The following is a 20,041-nucleotide window of genomic DNA, read 5'->3' as shown; positions in this document are numbered from 1 at the left end:
CACCTGTATAAAGGATGTTATTCATAGCCTTTTAATCGAACTGTCACTAAAAATGGGAGCTGTACACATTGGAGATTACAGATGTAACATCAATTCATACAGTATATAAAGGATGAAAACTAGACTTTTTGGGGTATAGTAATCTTTTACAGCCTGTTATTAATAATCTACTGTGTATTGACAATTAAGTTATTGAAATGATGCAGCTAAGCCAGAAGAATATTTACAAAACAATGGTGCCATGGTGCCTTAAGAGATGCCTAATATAGATTTATAAAAAGTATTTTTTTCTCAAGAAACATCAAGAAAGTTGAAAACTAAAGCATGAAAATATTGAGATTTCTGGAAAGCATTTAATAACTTCATTCATAGAATGTTAAGGGTTCAAACTAAAAGCTATTGCAATCAAAAGTGATGAGTGCACATAGGCTGAATATTGATTAATAAGAAACAGCTTGTCATCTTAAAGGTTTATAAGATGTAAAAGAACAAGTAATAAGAACTTGTAGTAAAGACGATGTAGTAAGAACAAGTAATTCCATGCTAAAAAGAGAAGAGAGAAAACAAAGTTTTGGCTGTGAAGCCTTCTTCAGGTGTATATATACAGTATATGAGATGCAAGATGTATATGTATATACAATGTATATAAGATATCCAATGCATAAAATATACAGTATATGCCATCTTAAGATAGTGACTCCTAACCCTAGTTGTTGGAGACTTTATCCGAAGTTTTCTGTTCCAGATTAGCACAAAATCACCTGTGCTAATTATTGCTATTAATCAATCTGCTTCTTTAGACCTTTGGTTTACTTGTTTCTACACTAAAGCAAAAGTTTCACGTATACCCTGTTTACAGCAATATGAATTTTTGATTACTTACTAAATTGATTAAGAAACTGCACAACTTCCAAACCTTTACAAATTGATCCTTGAAACGTGACCCAAAAAGAAACAGCCGAAGTGTGATACACTAGGACCAACATTGGCCATCCCTGGTCTAGCGCAGATAATATTGAGAGGAGATTTGAGCTCAGAATATAGAATACTTACTATCAAGAATGAAACCTGGACAAGGGGTCACAATTAGAAACTAAAAGGGAATTAATTCAGAGAATAGGAAACTTGGCAGCATGGTGACACAGTAGTTAGCATTACTGCCTCACAGCACTGGGTTCGGTCCTTGGGATGCTGTCTGTGTGGAGTTTGTATGTTCTCTCTGTGTTCGTGTGGGTTTCCTCTGAGTGCTCCAGTTTCCTCCCACAGTCAGTAGTGTCACGGAAGGACAAACCGTGGAATGACAGGAGAGTGTAAAGACCCTATGCGTAGCGGCGAGACGGGGGTTAGCCCGGGCTCAGCTGCTCAGGAAATGCCCTACAGAAACCTATGCCCTCAGGTAGCGGACGTGGGGCGACCTGGGGCTCGGCGGGTTTCAGTGACATCCGAACGTCAATGCTGAACGCCGGCAGAATGAAAGACCCGGAAATATATAGCCCCAGAGAGAGAGAAACACCGGAAGGACGGCAAAGAACCGGAAATGGGAGACAGGACAGAGAAGGAGCGCCCTCTGGCTGCAGAGGGCGTGACAGGTAGGTTAACTGGCTTCTGGGAAATTGGTCCTGGTGTGACTGAGCGTGTGTGTCTGCGTGTGCCCTGTGATGGACAGGTGTCCTGTCCAGGGTGTACCCTGCCTTGCACCCTTTGCTTGCTGGGATAGGCTCCGGCTCCTCCGTGACCCCGAATTGGAAGAAGTGGTTAGAAAATAGATGGATGGCTGGAACAGGAAACACCTTGTGGGTGCTTGGAGAAGGCTGCCCATCCAAGTGGTTGAGGCCACTGGACTACAGGATTAAGCAAGCAAGAGGAGTAAGCAGACTCCTCTCCTTTGTAGCATTTCTGATGTTTTTAAGTGTACTTGAATTATAAAACGAGCTAGATTGTTTATAAATTATTTCGTTGTAATTGTCATTCTGAAGTGCGACCACAGTGTGGCAGTATAGTACAAACGATTAAACACGAATGCCTCCAAATTATTTAATCAAGAAATATGCAACATATTAAAAATCGAAGGTCACACTCAATATGAAGATATCTTGCATGTGACACATCATCATGCACAACGGAATATACTTGAACATAACACTCTTATTTCTCTGCAGGCCTGGGGAAGGAGGCAGTGCATTTAATCCACGGCAATAGCACACTAATGCCACAAGGTGTCACACTGCCTCCACCTTAGGCCAAATGTCCCAGTCGGCCACCAAAAGGGGCTTTTTAATGGATGCACCCTGAGTCCCCTAAGTGGCTTAGGTGCTGTGTGATGTGTTGTGGATGCCCCGGTAGGGGTTCAAGTGCTACTGAGGGGCCTGTCCAGCCCTGGGCAGCTGGTTGTCTTTGAGTCTTTATTCTTCCTAAAGGGATCTATCCAGTCCTGGTGCAGCACCACCACCTGGCCACAGCTCATGGGCCCTGCCTGGCAAACCACCTCTGATAGCAGACCATGCACAGCGCAGGGGCTGTCCTAGGATGGCAAGGGTTTCAGAGAGCTCCCCTTCTTCAACTGGGGGGCTGTAGACCTCCTCGAAGGCAAAGGCCCATCCAGCTTGGTGTGCATCTTATTATCTTACTAGCTGTCCCTGGGTGACAGCATGTGCATTGTCCCTCCTGTCTTGGAGACTGATCGCCTACGATCAGATGCTCATTCCAGCAGACAAAGGCCAGTGTGTGTCCCAGTCTCTCTGGTAGCTGGCTGGCAGGGTGGGGAACCGTCTGACTGAAGCTCCATCGACCCGTCAATCTGGACGCGCACCAGGGTGGTTGGGGGTCTTATGGATTCCTAATCCCTACACACAGGCACACCTCCTCGAAGACAGCTGACGCGAAGTTCATCCCCTGGTCACTGCGCAGCTCCTCCGGAGAGACCCAACGTGCTGGACATGCCATCCAGAGGGGTATCTGTCATGGTGGTGGCAGTGTATGAGGCCATTTAGTGAAGCAGTCTGTGGCCTCCAGGACCTATCGGGTACTGGACGCAGCAGGGAAAGAGGTCCAAAACAGAGGTCCCCCTCCCCGCTCTCTGGGCGCCCCTGCCTGGAACAAATGAAGGTGTGCATGGGAGATTTCCTGGGGACCCTTCTGTGCCAAGCAGGGGTGGCAGGTCTGGCAGTACTGCCCCAAGTCCTGCTGGCTCTGGCCGCAGTAAAACAGCTCCTGGAGGCACTGCGAGGTCTTGTTTAACCAGACTGACCGGAGCCAGGCAGGCAACGCACTGACTGCAGCACTACGGCACTGCCGCCATGTCTTTCCTGCCCAATGGCTCCTCCCAGCCCTGCATACTTGTTATAACTTCACTCAGCTGGTAAAGTCTGTTGGCAACAGTTTGGGGAGCCTGGCTCTGCCCGACCTTATCGTTCCAGCAGTATCAATGTGTATCTCAGTGTGTCAGTGTAAGGCCCAGTGTCTACAAGTAACCTTTTTTTTCCACTGTAGCCTCACTTTGTTGTGTTTGAGGGCACTTAGCTCTTCTACTTCATTTTATCACCCAAGTGTCTCATAAAACAATAGTTTTTGTAGGGTTATCACCATCCAAAATGCTAATTAAGTTAGTAGTGGATTCAGATGGTACTTGTAGTTATAATTTATTGTAAGCATCAACTGTATGTGAATTTTGCAATGGGAGTATTGAACTATTCACCTAATTCTCAGTTGTAAAACAAAGAAATGCGTTCATTGCGTTACATTTTATTTACGGGCGGTCATTAAGCGGCAGATACAATAGCTCATGGATTCACGTACAGTAATTTTGAGCTCTCCGCCGCCTTGTGACTTTAGTGTGATGGCGGTTGTCTGTCTCTTTAAGAGTGGGCTGAATGAGAGCATGTGCAGAGCGGGTTTGTGTTGAGAGTGAGCGACGCTAGTAATCCCTAACACGGGAAGAGATCGGGTAAAACGGGGGGGGGAAGGCAATCAATTAAAACAGTTTTTGTGGGACTTCTAAGGTTATCGTGGGGAGGGCTTTTAAGAAACTCGAGCCCGCGTTGCGGTGGTGAAGAAGTTCGCGGCAGGGGAGGTTAAATCCGACGTGGCGACAGGACAAGAACACGAGCTGCAACTGACAGGTAATACTCAGTAGGTAAGAACAGGGCTTGTGTGACAGTGCAGGTAGAGTCATGCAGGCTGATTCATCTCTTATAGGAGCCCTTTACAAATGTACGAATGCATGAAGTCTTCTTTACCTGTAAAAGGTAGTGGCACTTTTCGAGCTACACGTTACAACAGTGAGGTTTTCCTAACGCGTTGCTTTTGTTTTGTCATGACTGCAACCCCAGACAGTATTTTGCATTTGTGCCACACGCATTATCTACTGTATGCCTGATACTGTTTGTGTGGGTTTATGCTTTATTTTCCTTTGTTTGTTTAGGAAATTCTGTTGTGCTGCACTTCGTAACATCGGTATGTTAGTGTTGATGATTAAATATTCAGCACAGTGCGTTTAAATCATTCTGTTTCGTGTATCGCATCGCTTGTTTTAAAGGGACGGCTGCATGTCTGTCGTCTATTCAACATCACTCTGTACCAGTGCAGACAAAGAGATTTGTGTAGGAGTTTAACATGTTCTTCAGTGTACATTAGGGAGGCTGCGCCAAACTATATAGCAAGCAAAACTGCATTACACCTGCGCTTCCATTGTTATGAAATATATTTGCCGCAGGACTTCCTGCCAGATTATTGCAGCCTAATGAAAAAAAAAACGCTTTTATCACTCAATTTCAGACATCCTGTCACTTAGTGGGCTGTATTTCTGTGTCAGTTCTCAATCCTGACTGAGACTGAGTTCTGTTTTTTTTCCCTCGGGGACTGTGTTACTCATAATTCTGTTGAACTATGGTCATGTTACACTGTAGCAGTGTACTGTGCATTACAGTGTGGTGCTCGGGTCACTGAGGGCTGGATTCCTAGAGTTTTTTGGTTCATCTTTCTTTTAGCAGCTGATTTAAACAGATTCTTTGATGTCCTCTTGGTAAAATAATTAGACCAGTCATGTCATGAAGATTAGAAGAGGAATGATAATCAGAAGACATGTAGCTCCTCAAAGATGAGAGATCCCCTCCCCTCTGTTCCAGGCCTTTCCAGTCCTGGTCCTGGAGAGGTGCTGAGTCTGCAGGGTTTCTAGGTCTCTTCAAAGCTTCAACACCCGAAGAGCTGAAAGAGGCTGTTAAATCTGTCTAGTTTTGTAACTAGCTGGTTTAGCTCATTAAGAGGTGAATAGGAATGCAGACACACTATCCCTTCAGGAGCAGAATTTAACAGCCCTGCGATACAGCATCGTTACGACAGTAGTGTCAAATTGTGTATTGTACTGATGTATGCATGTTGAAAACAATTGACAAACTACTGGTGAGTTCTGTATTTAATTGTGGATTGAATAAGTAGGATATAGGTAACATAAATGTAAGGAGCATCACAAAATGTTAAAAACTTGCTTGGACCTTATACTATATACAGTACGTGTAGCGTTGTTTCGGTTACGTAATGGGTTAGGCTTTTGAGAGGTGAGCTAATGTTTATTTTTCACTGATGAACAACAACGTCTGTTGACTGGTTTCAGTTTAATTTAGTTGAATGTGACGTGAACTGAATTTAAAAGCCACTGTGAGCTCACACCTTGTGTTGTGTTTTCTTTCTTCTTTTTTTTTCAGCATGAAATAAACCTATTGCTTGTTCCTGTATGATATAGGCCTTTTAAAAGTTCAAGGAAACCATTTAAAGCACCTGTTTTCCTTGATTAAAACTCTTTCAGGTTTAGAATTCTATTAGATGTCTTTTCTTCCTTGTGCTTTGCTTTAAGTATGCCGCCTTCTTTTCCTGAAGTCCTCATATGGAGTAATTAAGCATATTGTATTTTTCGCCGATACTGTTTTTGTTTTATAAAATATTTGACATAAATGATGTTCTTCAACTGAGTATGAACCAGTGGAGTTATTTAAAAATATATATATAAAATAGAAGCTCAGGTACTACTTTATAAGGGGGAATGTTAAAACAGGCTGGAGAGCAAGGGTTAGTTCTTTTAATATTTGCACATGATTGTTTTGCAATTGTGCTCAGAAGTTTTGAAATCCTGCCATTAAAATTAGGACTGCATGAAATACCCATGGATGGTCATTTTCATCTGTAGCCAGTAAGGTTATAATGTTTTTGTGTGCAGTTTGTTCATAGTGAAACTTGTAGATTTGTTGTTATTGCCAAAATATCTGCAATTACTGGCTCTTTCTTCCCATAAAACAAAGTAATAGTAACAGATAAAGATATGATTATTTCTTTTCCTATAAAGGGTAGATAAAAGAATTGTGAGATCACGGTATTCTTGATATTCTATAAAGACTCCAGTAGAAGGAAACCTGTTGCAAACTATATGAAACCTGCAGACTACATTTTGTAGTTGACATTTTTAACTCCTTGTAGTGTGTGTTTTTTTACAAATATAACTTTTTACGAAAAGCAGTTGAAGAACTGCTCCAGTTTCTGTGGCATGGTTATATCACTGAAACTAATTTAAAGCCTTTAGGAGAACCTCACCTGGAACGTATGAACAAAGTGTTTCATAAAGTTAATTTGGGGATTTCAGAGGGATCAGAAAATGCTATTATGATCCATTACAGAGGCAACAATTAGTCCTGTCACTGCTGGAGGGCATGGAATCGTATTTGGCTGTACAGTACTGGTTATGACTAGATAACATTTCTGGGTTTCCCAGACCCAGTCTCACTAGTCTTGAACTTGTGTAAACCACTTATGGTTACTGTAGGACCATTTGACTGGCTGATGTAAGTACAAAAGAAGATGGTATGTGTGGTTTACAAAGTGTTATTTCACTGACAAGCCTATGTATGCTGTGACAAATTACACAAAGCATTTCTCATGTGAAGCTCTTTATTTGAAAATGTTAGCTTTTGAACTTTTGTTACTTTAACATTTGTTACTTTAACATACTTTAACATTTTGTTAAATGTTACTTTTAAAATATCTAGTAATTAATGCTCTCTTTTATGTTGACATTTATACTGTAGTTCTTCATTTGGGAAGAAACATAATAAATAGACCAGGAATGCCTTTTTAAAGTATAAGGGATTCATGTTCCCTTACTTCTTGGCCAGTGAAAGTGCAGGAGAAACAAAGAACATGGTTCCCCATTGTGACATATGACTTGGCGTCAGATTTAAAGATATGTTTCTCTTAAGCTTGGGTGTACAAATCAAGTAAATCCCGTTATTTAAGAGTGGTTTGTCTCTGATGAAATTGGGGGAAATAAAATCGAAACAGGTTAAATGCGTTGTTTAAATTAAGATTGGACTAAAATAACCTTTTTTTTACCACTGACAATGTCAGAGCTCAAATCTCAATGATTCCAGACCTGCTGACTATTGATGTAGAGACTACATTTGACACCTCCTTCATTCCACTCTGTTAACGTTAAGAAGCGAATTAAAAAATTCCACTGTGGTGAACTTGTGGTAGAACGGAATAAACAGACCATTGGCTTGTCACTGCATACTCAGGTAACCTATGGTAAATCAACAGATGGTCCTTAGCACATGAGGGTGAAGGCACACGAAAGTGAGACTTGAGAAAGATAATTATTTGAGTGGGTAAAGGTTTATTCCATGCTAAAAGGAAAAGAAAAGAGACACAAAGTTTTGGTTATGGTTATTATTTGAGTGATACATTCTGTAACATTTAATTAGTAATTGTGTATGTTTGTTTGAAATAAAGCGTACAGTGTGAAATGCAAAATACATCAATATAAACAGTGTTGTTTTTTAGTTTTCCTCTGGCCTCCCTGCTTTTAAGTATGTTGAACAATTTAGAGACACATTTAATGGTGCGGTTTTTCATATCTCCTGACTTGAGTAGGTGGAGGTAATAAAGAGAAGCTGCAACAGAATATTCTGATCCAATTGCATGGGGGTGGGGTGAGTACAAGCCCCCACCCAAACCCAAAGAAATAACACCGATTCCGAAAAATAAGCCACCCTTTTTGGTGGTTGTCTGATTTTCATTCAGTTTTTATTCCTGCTTCTGTAGTATATGTATAAGGCTAGATCGTGTTGTGTTTTCTGGGTTTATTAAGCACACAAATGCAGTTGGAGATACCGTATCATAAGAGCGATCATAATGTGGTGTCTGGGGATGGAATTACTATAAATTCAACAAAAGTGCCAAAGGGAGTCACCACTGTATAAGAATCATCAGATAGAATGTTGATTTGGGTTGGAAGCTTGGAATATGAGCGTGATAGGAATTCCCTTCGTTCCATCCGAAAATGGTAGGTTTCCATATCAATGTGTTCTTGGAAAAATATCAGGGCAATTCACGAGGAGTATTGCATGGATCAGTCTGGTAAAACTCTTGACACCAGTTGTGTTCTGATATTGGGAAAGGACAGCGTTTTGTTTGCTTTGTAACCTTTGTGTTTTGTTGCCTTCAGATGACTAAATGAAACCAACTGGTTGTGCTAAGTAAAGCAATGTGATGTTAGTGTAGACCAGCAAGCCAGGATTTGCTGATGCTAAGATGAAGTGTGGTGCATTGACGTTTGTGTCGATAGAGCCACAGTGCCTGCATTATGCACCATTGACCTTGGCAATCCACTGTGCAAGGGATGGAAATTGTCTCTCTGTTTCAGGTAGACCTTTCCTTCAGTGCTTGTGGGGTCAGTGAAATAGATTATGCTTTTGAGCTGACTTTATGTCATGTAGATAGTTTTAAATATAGTTACTGTAAGTATTGAAAAAGAAAAATGTAGACAATCCACATTATTACCAATGAGGTACAGTAGGCCTTATTCATTTTAAGGTCCCTGACATTCATTATCAGCCATACAGATGTACTTTTATAGCTTGTAGAAATGAAATCAGCTTTCCTGCAGTACAAAGGTGAATGCAGGGGTGTCTGTTAGCCTGTCCAAGTGTTAGTCAGCAGCTGTCACTTTTGTTTCAGTTTGTGGTTTTGGCTTTACCGAGGCTGTTGTATCTGCGTCTGTTTTGTGCGTGGGTGTAAAATGTTCAATAACTGCTGCCTTCAGGGCTCATATCCGGGGGATGGTTTGATAAACCTGCATGTAAAGGCAGGCTATAGGTACGTTTTTGTAACTTTGCATCTCACTGTTTTAGAGATTCTTGATTTTTTAAAAAGAAAATTAAGTTCAGACAATGGGAGCTTTAGATGGCTATCACTGAAACCTGCAGGGTGTGGTATCTTCCGTAAACCTGTAAAATCATGCGAGGTCCTGTATCCCAAAACTTTCAAAAACATGCACTTGGGGATTGGAAACCAACAGCTGCAACAAACTCCATCATTATTATTAAGAAAATCCATTATCCCTCCCCCAACGATCCCTTTCTGCTCTGGACCAACCCAGAGTGCACAGTTGGTACAGATTTACACCCAAAAGACTTTTAATTGGATTTGCTGCCAATCATCATATTTCAGTTTTTTGTCTCAGTTATTGCTGTCATTTACTGTATCTTATCATACTTCGAAGTCTTCAGTTTTGAGCAATTTGATGCTGAATAAATTAAGTTTAAGTGTGAGTATATCATTGTGTTTGATACATGAATTCATCCACATACACATGGTGATTTTATATAGAAACCCCATGGTAGAAGTTTTTTGCTAGGCACTGTCGTTTTGTGTTTTTTCGATAAACTCTTAGTTGTAAGTTTTAATATTTGTCTTGCTAGAAGATAGATGTGTTGTTTTTAGAAATGGTGGTAGTTGTTTTCTTCATATGTTAAAACAACCCCCTCTTTCTCAGTGAATTATGAATACCTGGTATTATACTTCATATAATATGGACCATGGTTCTCCTCATACAATGTGACTTGGTAAAGGTCTAGTTTTTGTGCTTTACAGGGATGATTACATTATTCTGAGCAATGAAACTTTTCTTTTTAGTTTCCTCTTTGTCTCTTAAGCACCCCCTTACTGTATATCTAATATGTTATCTTTTGCGCAAGAAGACTGTGTGTGCCCAGTCGGTAAAGGGCTTTCTTTCACTGTTCCCGTTGCAATGCAGACTGCAAATGCAAATGTTAGAAATGATGTGAAAGGGACGGCCGTGTGTGTTCAGGAAACTGCTTCTGTTCTGTTCTGGATAACAAAAAATCTGCTCTGAGGCACAGGACATGGGTGGAGTGGGTGGATTCTAGAATTTCCATTCACTATTTATTTATTTGCTTAGCAGACGCCCTTATCCAACTTACAATATACAGTATATGTTGCTCTCTATATTTAAATTTAAATTCTGTAAGAACAAGGAACAACAGTGCAGGTACCATAAGGTAAAAGTAAATAAAAAAATGACAGGCTAGCAAAAGCTAGAAGAGTAATGTGAGAGGAGCTCCAACTTAATGATATAGCATGAACTAAAACATTATATTGTGTGGGTAGAGAGTAGAACTGTAATCTCATTTTAGGTATGTAGGCCATGTATACCATAAATAATTATAAGTGGCAAATTGTACATTACAAATTGTGCATTTTCAGTTTGAGAACTGAAAAAGATTAGCACAGTACAGTGCAATAAAATGGAAATGGCTCAAAAAGTGAAGATGGGTAGGACAAGAGTAGTTGAGACAACAACAGAGGAGAGCTGGTCTTTTTGATTGGATGCATTGCATGATAGGGACCCAGTCAAGAGACTAAAGATTTCTGGAGGAGAGGCTGCAGAATTCTGGAGGAGTTAGGGTGGGCGGGCGGGCAGTGTTGGCAGAGAGGCAGGCCAAGAGGGAGTTGTAGAAATCCACCAGGTGGGAGAGTTACAGGGGCTACAGTAGAGCTTATAATGACTGTTGGTAGACGACTAGACGATAAACTGAATACAGAAATAGATTTGAAATAGATGAGTAAGTAGTGATGAGAAAGAAGAGTGAAGATAGCAGTAAGTATCCAAGACAGAGGACAACTGAGGTCTCCAATTTCTTTTCATCTGTGTGCGACTTGGCTCTGGCCAAGAGGAGCAAAGGGGGGAAAAAGAGTGATGGAAAGGTGAGGTGCAGATCGGATGGTGCTCAAAGGATGAGATAAGGGCAGAGAAGAGAGTGGGGAGTTAGTAGAGTCTGGTGAATAAGGGGAGTTAATAGTTGAAAGCAGGGATAGTGCAGAGTAAGCTAGAGTAGACGAAGATGGAGATCAGAGGTTGTGGAGCAAGGTGACACTGGCAGACAATGGAAGATGAAGACGTGGGGGTGAGGAAAGGGAATAGTCAAGGAGTGTGACAGAGACTGGGGGGCCCTGAAGAAGATGCTATCTAGATGTGTGTGAGTGGGGGAATGGCAAGGGAAAGGAGTGGAAAGTGTGAGATGGAAGTGGAGCTGCATATAGACTGGTGAACGTTAACGTCAGCTAGATTTGCTGAAGGAGAGAGACTGGAGTTAAGAAAGGAAATAGGCCCATTCATCAAGAAAATGAGTATGATGACTGGGTGGGCAGGAGAGAACAATGGTAGGAAGTCAAGTAGGGGAATTGTATTTTGACAGCATGAAACTCAGAGGTGGTGATGGAGAGAGAGGCAGGACAGGGAACAGTCAGGAAAGTGAGCAATAGTCCAGTCCAGTACGAGTGACACAGGAGAGCGATCTTAGAGGAGCTTTAGGTTTCAGTAAGAAAATCCAGTGCAAGATAGGAGTTAAAACTGAAGATGAAGTCAGTTTTGTTTGATGCTGATTCGCATTTCCAAACACTGAAATTTTACAAGGCCTTGGCATGAGGGAAGAGGGAATTGGCAAGGAAATTGTGTCAGAAGAGGTGGAACCACACCAGCAGGGGGAGCATGAGGTTGTTAGTGAGGAGGGAGGGAAACGGGGATTTAAAAATGAGTCATGACGAGGAGGAACAGAGCAGAGGAGGATAAGAGGCACACAGGTAGGTAAGGGAAGCCAGGACCATGAGATCTGAATGGGGATTGACAGATGGCGGGTGTTCCTTGTCCTGGAAAAGGTGTGACTTTGTGAGAACTTGCCAAGTTTAATTGTAGTCTTCCTTCACCATCCTATCCTAGATCAGCTCAGTTCTTCATTGAATCTTCCTTCAGTCTGTTTTAGAACTTAATACAGTAAGTCCATTTATAATCCATTTATACTACAAATCTCTCAGTTTGCAATTCCTTCATCTGACAGATGTTATTTTTGATGGTTCCCTGGTGAAAATCTTTCCTTTTTAAGGTCCTATAAAATCTTGAAATAGGATATTTTTTTAACTTAATTTGGACACTTAAAATAATGTTTATCTGTTTATTTTTATATAACTGTACATTTATTAAGCCTGTTTTTCTTGGCCTCGTGATATATTATAAATATTAAACTTAATTTTACGTTGGGACTTGCAAAACATAATGAAATACCTGAGTATGACCAACAGCTGCTGTGTCTCATTGTTTGCTAACTGTTTTGGATTAATATTTTGGGGAAAAAAAACAAAGAAAGGGTGGCAGATTTGTTGCATTATTATCACTGAAAGCTTACTTCATCTGAGATTATTACTGCTAGAGTTAATAAGAGTAAAATGGACAATGTGCTCATTGAATACATTCAATGATAAAGGTCACACCTCTCCGATAAATTACATCTTCTTAACCTGATGCACTCTGTTAGCTCAGCAGCTACACACCCACTACAATAACCAACTAATATGCACTGTTCATATATAGGGTGAGGTTGCATTGCATAAAACAAAGAGTGAGTGGGCTAAGTTTCTGTGGGTTAGTGATTATGCGGAGGTGAAAATGATGTAACAGGACTGAACTGCCGTGCACTTTACCATTAAAGTGTACTACAGGAAACAAGAAAAGCTCTGATGTTGTAACCTTTGGCTTGCATTGCTGCAGTGTTAAATGTCATTGTTTTATGGAGTGCTTAACACTCAGTAGTTGACATGTCACGTTTTCATTTTCATCAGAAGTGCGTGTTCGTATCCATAAGAACTCAAGCAATACAATACGAATACAACACACAGAGAGGGGTGTTGTATGTAAGTGAACATTTAACTTATTTTTACATGTCCTTAATTTCATGTTTCTTTTTTCTCCAGCTTCAAAAATATAATAATATTGCATCTTAAGATCTCCTTATGGGTCTGTATAGAACAACAATATAAGTAAGAAATACTGTAAAATTATATTCTAGAGAGTATAAGTGCTATAGCATTTAAAACAGTAGTTGGGCGTTTTCATCTATCATCTATCTAGGGCCAGCAGCCATATCACTCTGCAACTCACAACTGGCAACCCACTGAAGCTCAGCAGGTGTGAGCCTGGTCAGTACCTGGATGGGAGACTTCCTGGGAAAAACTAAGGTTGCTGCTGGAAGAGGCGTTAGTGGGGCCAGCAGGGGGTGCTCACCCTGCGGTCCATGTGGGTCCTAATACCCCAGTATAGTGACCGGGATACTATACTGTAAACAGGCGCCGTCCTTCGGATGAGTGTAAAACCGAGGTCCTGACTCTTTGTGGTCATTAAAAAATCCCAGGGCGTTTCTCAAAAAGAGTAGGGGTGTGACCCTGGCCTCCTGGCCAAATTTTCCTTTGGAAATCATGGCCTCCTAATAATTCCCATCTATGAATTGGCTTAATTATTCTGCTCTCCTCCCCACTGATAGCTGATGTGTGGTGAGTGTTCTGGCGCACAAAGCGCCGTCGCATCATCCAAGTGGACGCTGCACATTGGTGGTGGTGGAGGGGAGTCCCCATTACCTGTAAAGCGCTTTGAGTGGAGTGTCCAGAAAAGCGCTATATAAGTGTAAGCAATTATTATTATCATCTATGTGACATTTTCATCTATGCTTGGGTTTTCAACTTGGGTGTGCAATATATTTATATTTATAATGTGCAATACACCTTTATGTGTAATGTTCTGGTTTGTTCTTTGTATATTCTGGACTGTGAGCAACTCTTCTTAGTGCACTTCTCACTGACTGTACTGATTGTATTGTATGTATTGTATTGTTGTATTATTGTATCATTTCGTTACACTGTGCTGTGTTGAATGTTTCAAGCTGCTGCTGCACTGCAATTTCCTTCACGGGATCAATAAAGTATCTATCTTTATAGATCATGCCTGTGCATACATTATGTGTATCTTTTATACAGTATGGATATGTGTAGTTTAAAATGTTTAATTTATTAATTATAAAATACATAACATTTGTATGGAATTGGTCTTTTATTAGAACTTTTTTTTGTTTGTGAAGTATTTTCAGAGAGGTTTTCTCGCTACTTAATTTAACAACAAAAGCCTAGTTTAATATTTTTTAATTTAGTGATGAGTCCCAATTTCCTTCTCTCATTCTTTCTGGTAGTGATGCATTTGGAAACTAACTGCAGTGATGTTAGTCTGTACTCTGCTCCTTGTGCTATGTGTCATAAAGCAGTGTTTCTGGAAGTGTTTTTTGTCTAAGGTGGTGTGAGAACATCATGGGACTTGTATAAGACACTCTTATTAAAGAATGTCTTCAGTGACTTCGAATGATTGCGTTGTTTGAACTGTAGCTTGTTGACTTTATTACGAAGGCAAGGCTGTGATGAAATCTGCTATGCTATCTGCATCTGAATCACCAAAAGAAGTTAATATTACAGGTCTTTTATGCCACAGTATACACGGGACTTCATTTAAATAGCTTTGTCAGTATAACAGGTTTGTTTCAGAAAAGGTATAAATTCATGCTGCAGTTTGTGTAGACTTAGTTCTAAGTTTATATTCAAGCAGAAGCACCTACAGTACTGTTTAAATACTAAAAAGGTTTCGATGTAGTTACACTGATGTTATGAAATGGATTGAATCCTTTTTAAGTAGAAGTGAACATGTTTTATATTTTGTTTCTTGTGAAAGTGGATTCCCTTAAGGTGTATTCATTTTTCTTTCTGTTCTGCTTGTATTTATTCTCACCACTTGGGCAATGAGTTTTTATTTTGGCTAAGGTACCGAATGCTGGCATATGAGCTGTGGAATTTGTAGTAAAAGTCAAGTGAAAGAACATGACAAGCAAAACATTACAAATTATTTTGTACTGTATATACAAAGAATCAGATAGAATTAGGTACACCGTATTGCTAATTGTGCCCAACATTATAATAAGGAAGCTGTTTTTGAAGATGCCATGCTCTCTTAAAAAGCACCATAATATAAAATTGACCGGTTCTGTCCCTGTCAATCATACAATTTGGACAGGACGGTTTTGTCTCTCCTCATTCCTGCAGAGTGGAAATGAAATATTCACCAAGGGTGGTGTTGCAGCTCTGCTGGGTTTGTAGGAGTCCTGTCTTTAGCCTGATGGAACCCCTGAGTCCTTTGTTCATTTAGGCATTTACTTTGGGAATTCTTGCACTTCTGCCTGGGTAAATACTTCACAAGCTTGTGCTGACATTAATTTGTTTTATTATGAAAAGCTGCTGAGATGGCTTTCAGCCTAGGAATGTCCCAGTGAGCAGTATAAACTTGACGCAAGCTCAGCATTCAGCTGATGAGCTTGAAACTGAAACGCAGACTCAGTCCTAGAATGTGGATGGCCTTCCCTTGGGCCTGGAGAAATGTTTAATTTGGAGCAACACTGTGAGGGTGGCATTTTTGTTCCACTTAAAAAAGGAGTCCAGCCCTCTTTGCTCTGACATAATGTTTGTGTTTGGGCTGGGAAGTCCAACTGCGCTGCAGGAAGTTTACTGAAATTGCAGGGAAGGAAAGCAAGGGGCTTGTGTTTTTGGCAGGACAAAAGAGCCTTTGTTGGAGGTAGCAAAGAGTGGCTTTTTGTACTTTTTGTACTTTAGGTGGGTGTGCAGTCAATTGAATCACCCCAATTCAACAGCTGGGAGTAAGACATTCCTCACGAATGGCAAACTCCCAGACACCATAGTAGATGTTAACATTGGTACTTGCTTCATAGAATTACATGTACAGTACATTGTCATTTGATAGGTGAGAGTGTATTCTTTAAAAGACTGGTTTAATTAACATGTATGTTTAAGCTGGAAATAAACAATGAGGCACATTGTACTGTGTTGTAATGACAATAATATTTGGAGTACAGCAGGACATTATAAAACATATACCATGGCTTCTTAGTGTTGCAGTTTATTAACACTTAGTGAATCACATTTACTTATTTTTAAATGTTAATGTCCAGACATACAGTATACATGTCCCTTGGATAGTACATGTATAGATTGCTGCTTGCATTTATTGACGACATAAAAATATGCTGCATAAGCCAGATATTTGCTCTTATGGCTATTCTCAAATCTTATTGCAAAAATAACTATGTAATGTAAAATGTCCTTTTAATAAAGTTCTGCTGTACTGTACGTATCACATGGACAGGAAGAAAGGATTTTTTGGAAACCAGTGTCAGAAACATTCCTTCACTGTGGTTTGCCAATGTTCAGGGTACATGATTGTTCTTCTTGCGCAGACAGGGAATTCGTCATCCTCATTAAGGAACCACAGCAGTGAAGCTGTATGTGTCCCGACATTTTCACAGAGAACCGCAGAACCATTCAGACCTCTGTGGGTGTTTGAATGGAGCAGACTTACCAATAGCAGCGTGATACAAACTGGGTGCTCACTGAGAAATCACTTTTATTCTCTGTCCAATTAGATTAAATAAAAACAGAAATTATGTTTAAGACACGTTACATTGATTCTCTCAATTTAGCGCATTGTCCACAACAGCTTCAGTAAATGTTTCTTGTTCCCCTTCTGTGAATGGATATTTTACTCTCCCAGATTTCCACCTAGAAGCTAAAGCAGCAGCTACTGCTCAGTGTGAATCTTTATCTTCTGAAAAGTAATAATTCTTCCCAGTCCACAGCAATCTAAAAATCTTCTTTTATAATGAATCCATGTCTCTCATGATACTATGATATTTAACCATAAGCCATGTTATTATGAAATGGTGAATATATTCGATTGTTTTAAGTTATCGTGGATGATGTTCTATGTAAATACTATTCTTTCAGGGTTTTATTTTTATTTCACTTTATTTCTTTGTAGTGTTTTTAGTGTTTTTACCTGTTAATGGTGATGTTTGTCACAAATAGAATATAGCAGATGCTTACGATAATTTTATTGCACTTATTTTGCATCATTGCCTTCACAGATATCACGCGTAATCGTGATATGAATTCAGAAACACTACCCTGATGTACCTAAACTGAAATCCGTGCCTTTCTCCTTATTAGTGTTTTTTTAATTGCAGGTGTGCTGTAACCACAGTGAGGAAAAAGCTTCAATGGATTGCAATGCTCAAAACCTTCTGATGGATTGACACGATGGAGCCCACAGCGTCGCAGTCTTAGCCCATAATGGACTACGGGAACAGTGATCCTGTTTGTGGATGAACTCCAGTGACAGAAAGAGCTTCGTTACAGAGTTGCAGCAAAAGGTTTGCACCTTGACTGAAACGCGTTCTGCACCACAGTTCAAATTCTGGCAAGTTCTTCACTTTGCTTGGAAAAAACGTAATCAATTGTGGCAACCTGAGTTGGGTGAGGATGAATCAGTTTACTGTTTGGCGCAAATGCAGTGTTTTACACGGCACACGAATCAGTGTAGTTTCAGGGTGAGAAACTAAAATTACATGAAGATAATTCCATGAATGTTTAAAATCAGCTTAAACAGCTTATAGATGGCTAGCCTGTTGCAAACCAGCAGGTTCACACATCGTGTGGCCAAACCAAGTTGCCCATCTCTGATTTGCCTGAACGTGCCTTCCGTGTGTAGTAGATATTGTCAACCTCCTAGCAGGGCACTGCTTTTCATGCATGACTGTCCTTCCTTTATCAACACACCTTTGCTACACACACACACTTGTTTCCTTGGCATACTCTCTCACTGTACGCTTCTGTGAGCTTGTGTTTTCTTTGCATTCAGAAATCGAGTCAGTGAAGTCCGCATTTGGCCATGTGTGCACGTGGCCAGCCATTATCTTTAAAATGATGCTTGGCATTGCCATGGAGAAGCGGCACGTTGCCTTGGGCTCATCACAAAGCAGATTATTGTGTTGCAGTGCTCTCCTTGTTCAGACTCACCAGGGTAGCTTGCCTTTGACTGTCTTGTTGCCCCTTTATATGCAAGGTCTTTGTCCAACATCCATGGGCACAAAATAGGCTTTCTTTACCGCTCACCCTGAACTGTTGCTGGGAGGTGTTGTTGTAATGGTCTCTGTAAGATGGAAAGAGCAGAGGGCTAACTGATGGGTGCTACACTAAGGGTTTTCTGGGTGTTGTCCTTGACTTGAATGCTTGTTGGAAGAGTTTTGTTAGCAGTCTATTAATGACTTGGGTACAACACTTTCAGACCCTGGGGATTTATTAACTGCTTCTAATACTTGTAACACTTCTGCTTCACCTATGCTAACACTATTTAATTGATTTAATCTAGAACTTTTTGTATATTAGTTTTGTGCAGTGTGGTGACTGTATAGACTGTACTGGAAGAGGTAAAGAAAGCCCTTTGGAATATGTAAGATATTTAAACCAGGTTTTAGATATTTAAACTAGGGCCATTGAAGATCCCAAGAACGTGTTTATAAGATTATGGGTGTTAACCCTGGTGTCTTGGCTTGATTTTAGTTCAGGTTTACTCAGTCTGGCCTACCTGAATTTCCTCTCGTATTGAAGCCATTTCTGGCTTCTGCACTTGATCTGTTTGATCTTGTTGTGGGGCCGCCAGCACAGAATGGCTGCCAGACCTCACCCAGGTGGCTGCACTTCAGTGATGGATGAAGTGGGTCCCATCCTTTCACTGAATACACATTGATAGTTCACTGATAGTTCATTGATACCTGGTATCCTGGTTGGAGCAAAAGATAAAAGCGGTGGCTGATGAAATACTGTGGGGGCAACAGAAGAGCTCGATTTTTGAGCATAAAGTAAAATAGTTGCACTGCGTAATTACTATTTTTAATCTGCACTCTTTTTTACTATGATCAGTTTCATAGTGCAATGTACACCCAGTCTTAAGGACAACTGTTGTGTTATTGTGGTTTCAAAGCTGTTCTAAAATGCACTTGCTGAGGTCAACCACTTCCCTTTTCAGTGCATCAAAACATGATCACATAAGCCCAAAATAACACAAAGACGAGTTTTAATTTTATAAAAGGGACGGGAAGAAGGCCTAAATGCTCTGAAAAGTATTTTGTAAACAGCAGTGTGTTAGTCTTTGTTAGTGAGGAAGAATTTTAGCATTTACCTTTTTTAAAGTGTATAAGATAGTGACTAGTTGGCTTTGAAAAATGCTTTTTACCCAGCAACAATATGAAAGAACAATTGTAAGCATATTATTTGACCTTTTGATATTAGTGGTACAACTGCAGAATGTGTAGCTCATTTCACACCTTTTATTTATATACTTCCTTTTTTCTATATGCAAGGTAGAACTGCTTCTTAAGAAGAACGTGGTCAATTACAAAGAAATGTTTGTAGAGAGAAAAACAACTCCTAATATGGAAGCTTTCCTGTGTGAATTTGCTGTATAAAACTCATTGCATTTATCATCTCAGTGGAGAGGTTACTCACAGATCTGTATGAGAGGCTGCTCTCAGGTCTGCATGATTATATCCTCCCCATGCACATGTATAAAGGGACTCTGCTTGACCACACCTAACCTGAGTGAAGACTTTTCTTCGACATTAGTCAAGTGGCAATGGACAGCATAAAGGTGGCAGAAAGGAGAAAAGAACTTTAGTTAGAAAGTAATCTTTTGATCACTTTAATTTGAGTTAACATGTCTGTGCTGTAACACAATTCTGTGATTTTCCACAAAACTGCAGTTTGATGTGATCCCCCTAGTACATCTAATACAGCAACATTTTGCATAAAACCTGTTCATCTGTACAGTTTGTATGATGTGTGGCATAAGTTGCACTTGTGAATGTGATGTACTGTAGACGCGTATTTATTTACTGTACTGCTTAATATAATCCGGGACTGTAATTCACAGGAAAAGCCATGTGAATGCTGAGGGAATGTGGGGAGTTGACCTGAGTGAAGTAGT

The 20,041-nt window shown here is 40.3% G+C and overlaps 1 protein-coding gene across 5 annotated transcripts in view; it reads left to right on the top strand.

Annotated features, from left to right (window-relative positions):
• The first annotated feature begins 3,889 nt into the window (after positions 1-3,889).
• The window catches only part of tnk2a (tyrosine kinase, non-receptor, 2a), a 55,581-nt gene continuing 39,429 nt past the window's right edge, over positions 3,890-20,041 (top strand). The window contains exons 1-2 of one of the 5 annotated variants that reach the window (XM_088614783.1): positions 3,890-4,118; positions 17,244-17,429. In XM_088614783.1, the coding sequence (XP_088470909.1) occupies positions 17,382-17,429 (48 nt within the window). In that variant the 5' untranslated portion in view covers positions 3,890-4,118; positions 17,244-17,381. Of the gene's footprint in view, positions 4,133-4,154; positions 4,245-11,605; positions 11,926-11,988; positions 12,116-17,243; positions 17,430-20,041 lie in introns of those variants that run through there. The other 4 variants (XM_088614792.1, XM_088614800.1, XM_088614810.1 and 1 more) reach the window with 4 other exon arrangements.

This window comes from Lepisosteus platostomus, chromosome 2 (genome assembly GCF_059453375.1).
Source record: "Lepisosteus platostomus isolate fLepPlt1 chromosome 2, fLepPlt1.hap1, whole genome shotgun sequence".
NCBI lineage: Eukaryota > Metazoa > Chordata > Actinopteri > Semionotiformes > Lepisosteidae > Lepisosteus > Lepisosteus platostomus.
This window is presented reverse-complemented; position numbering and strand designations above follow the sequence as displayed.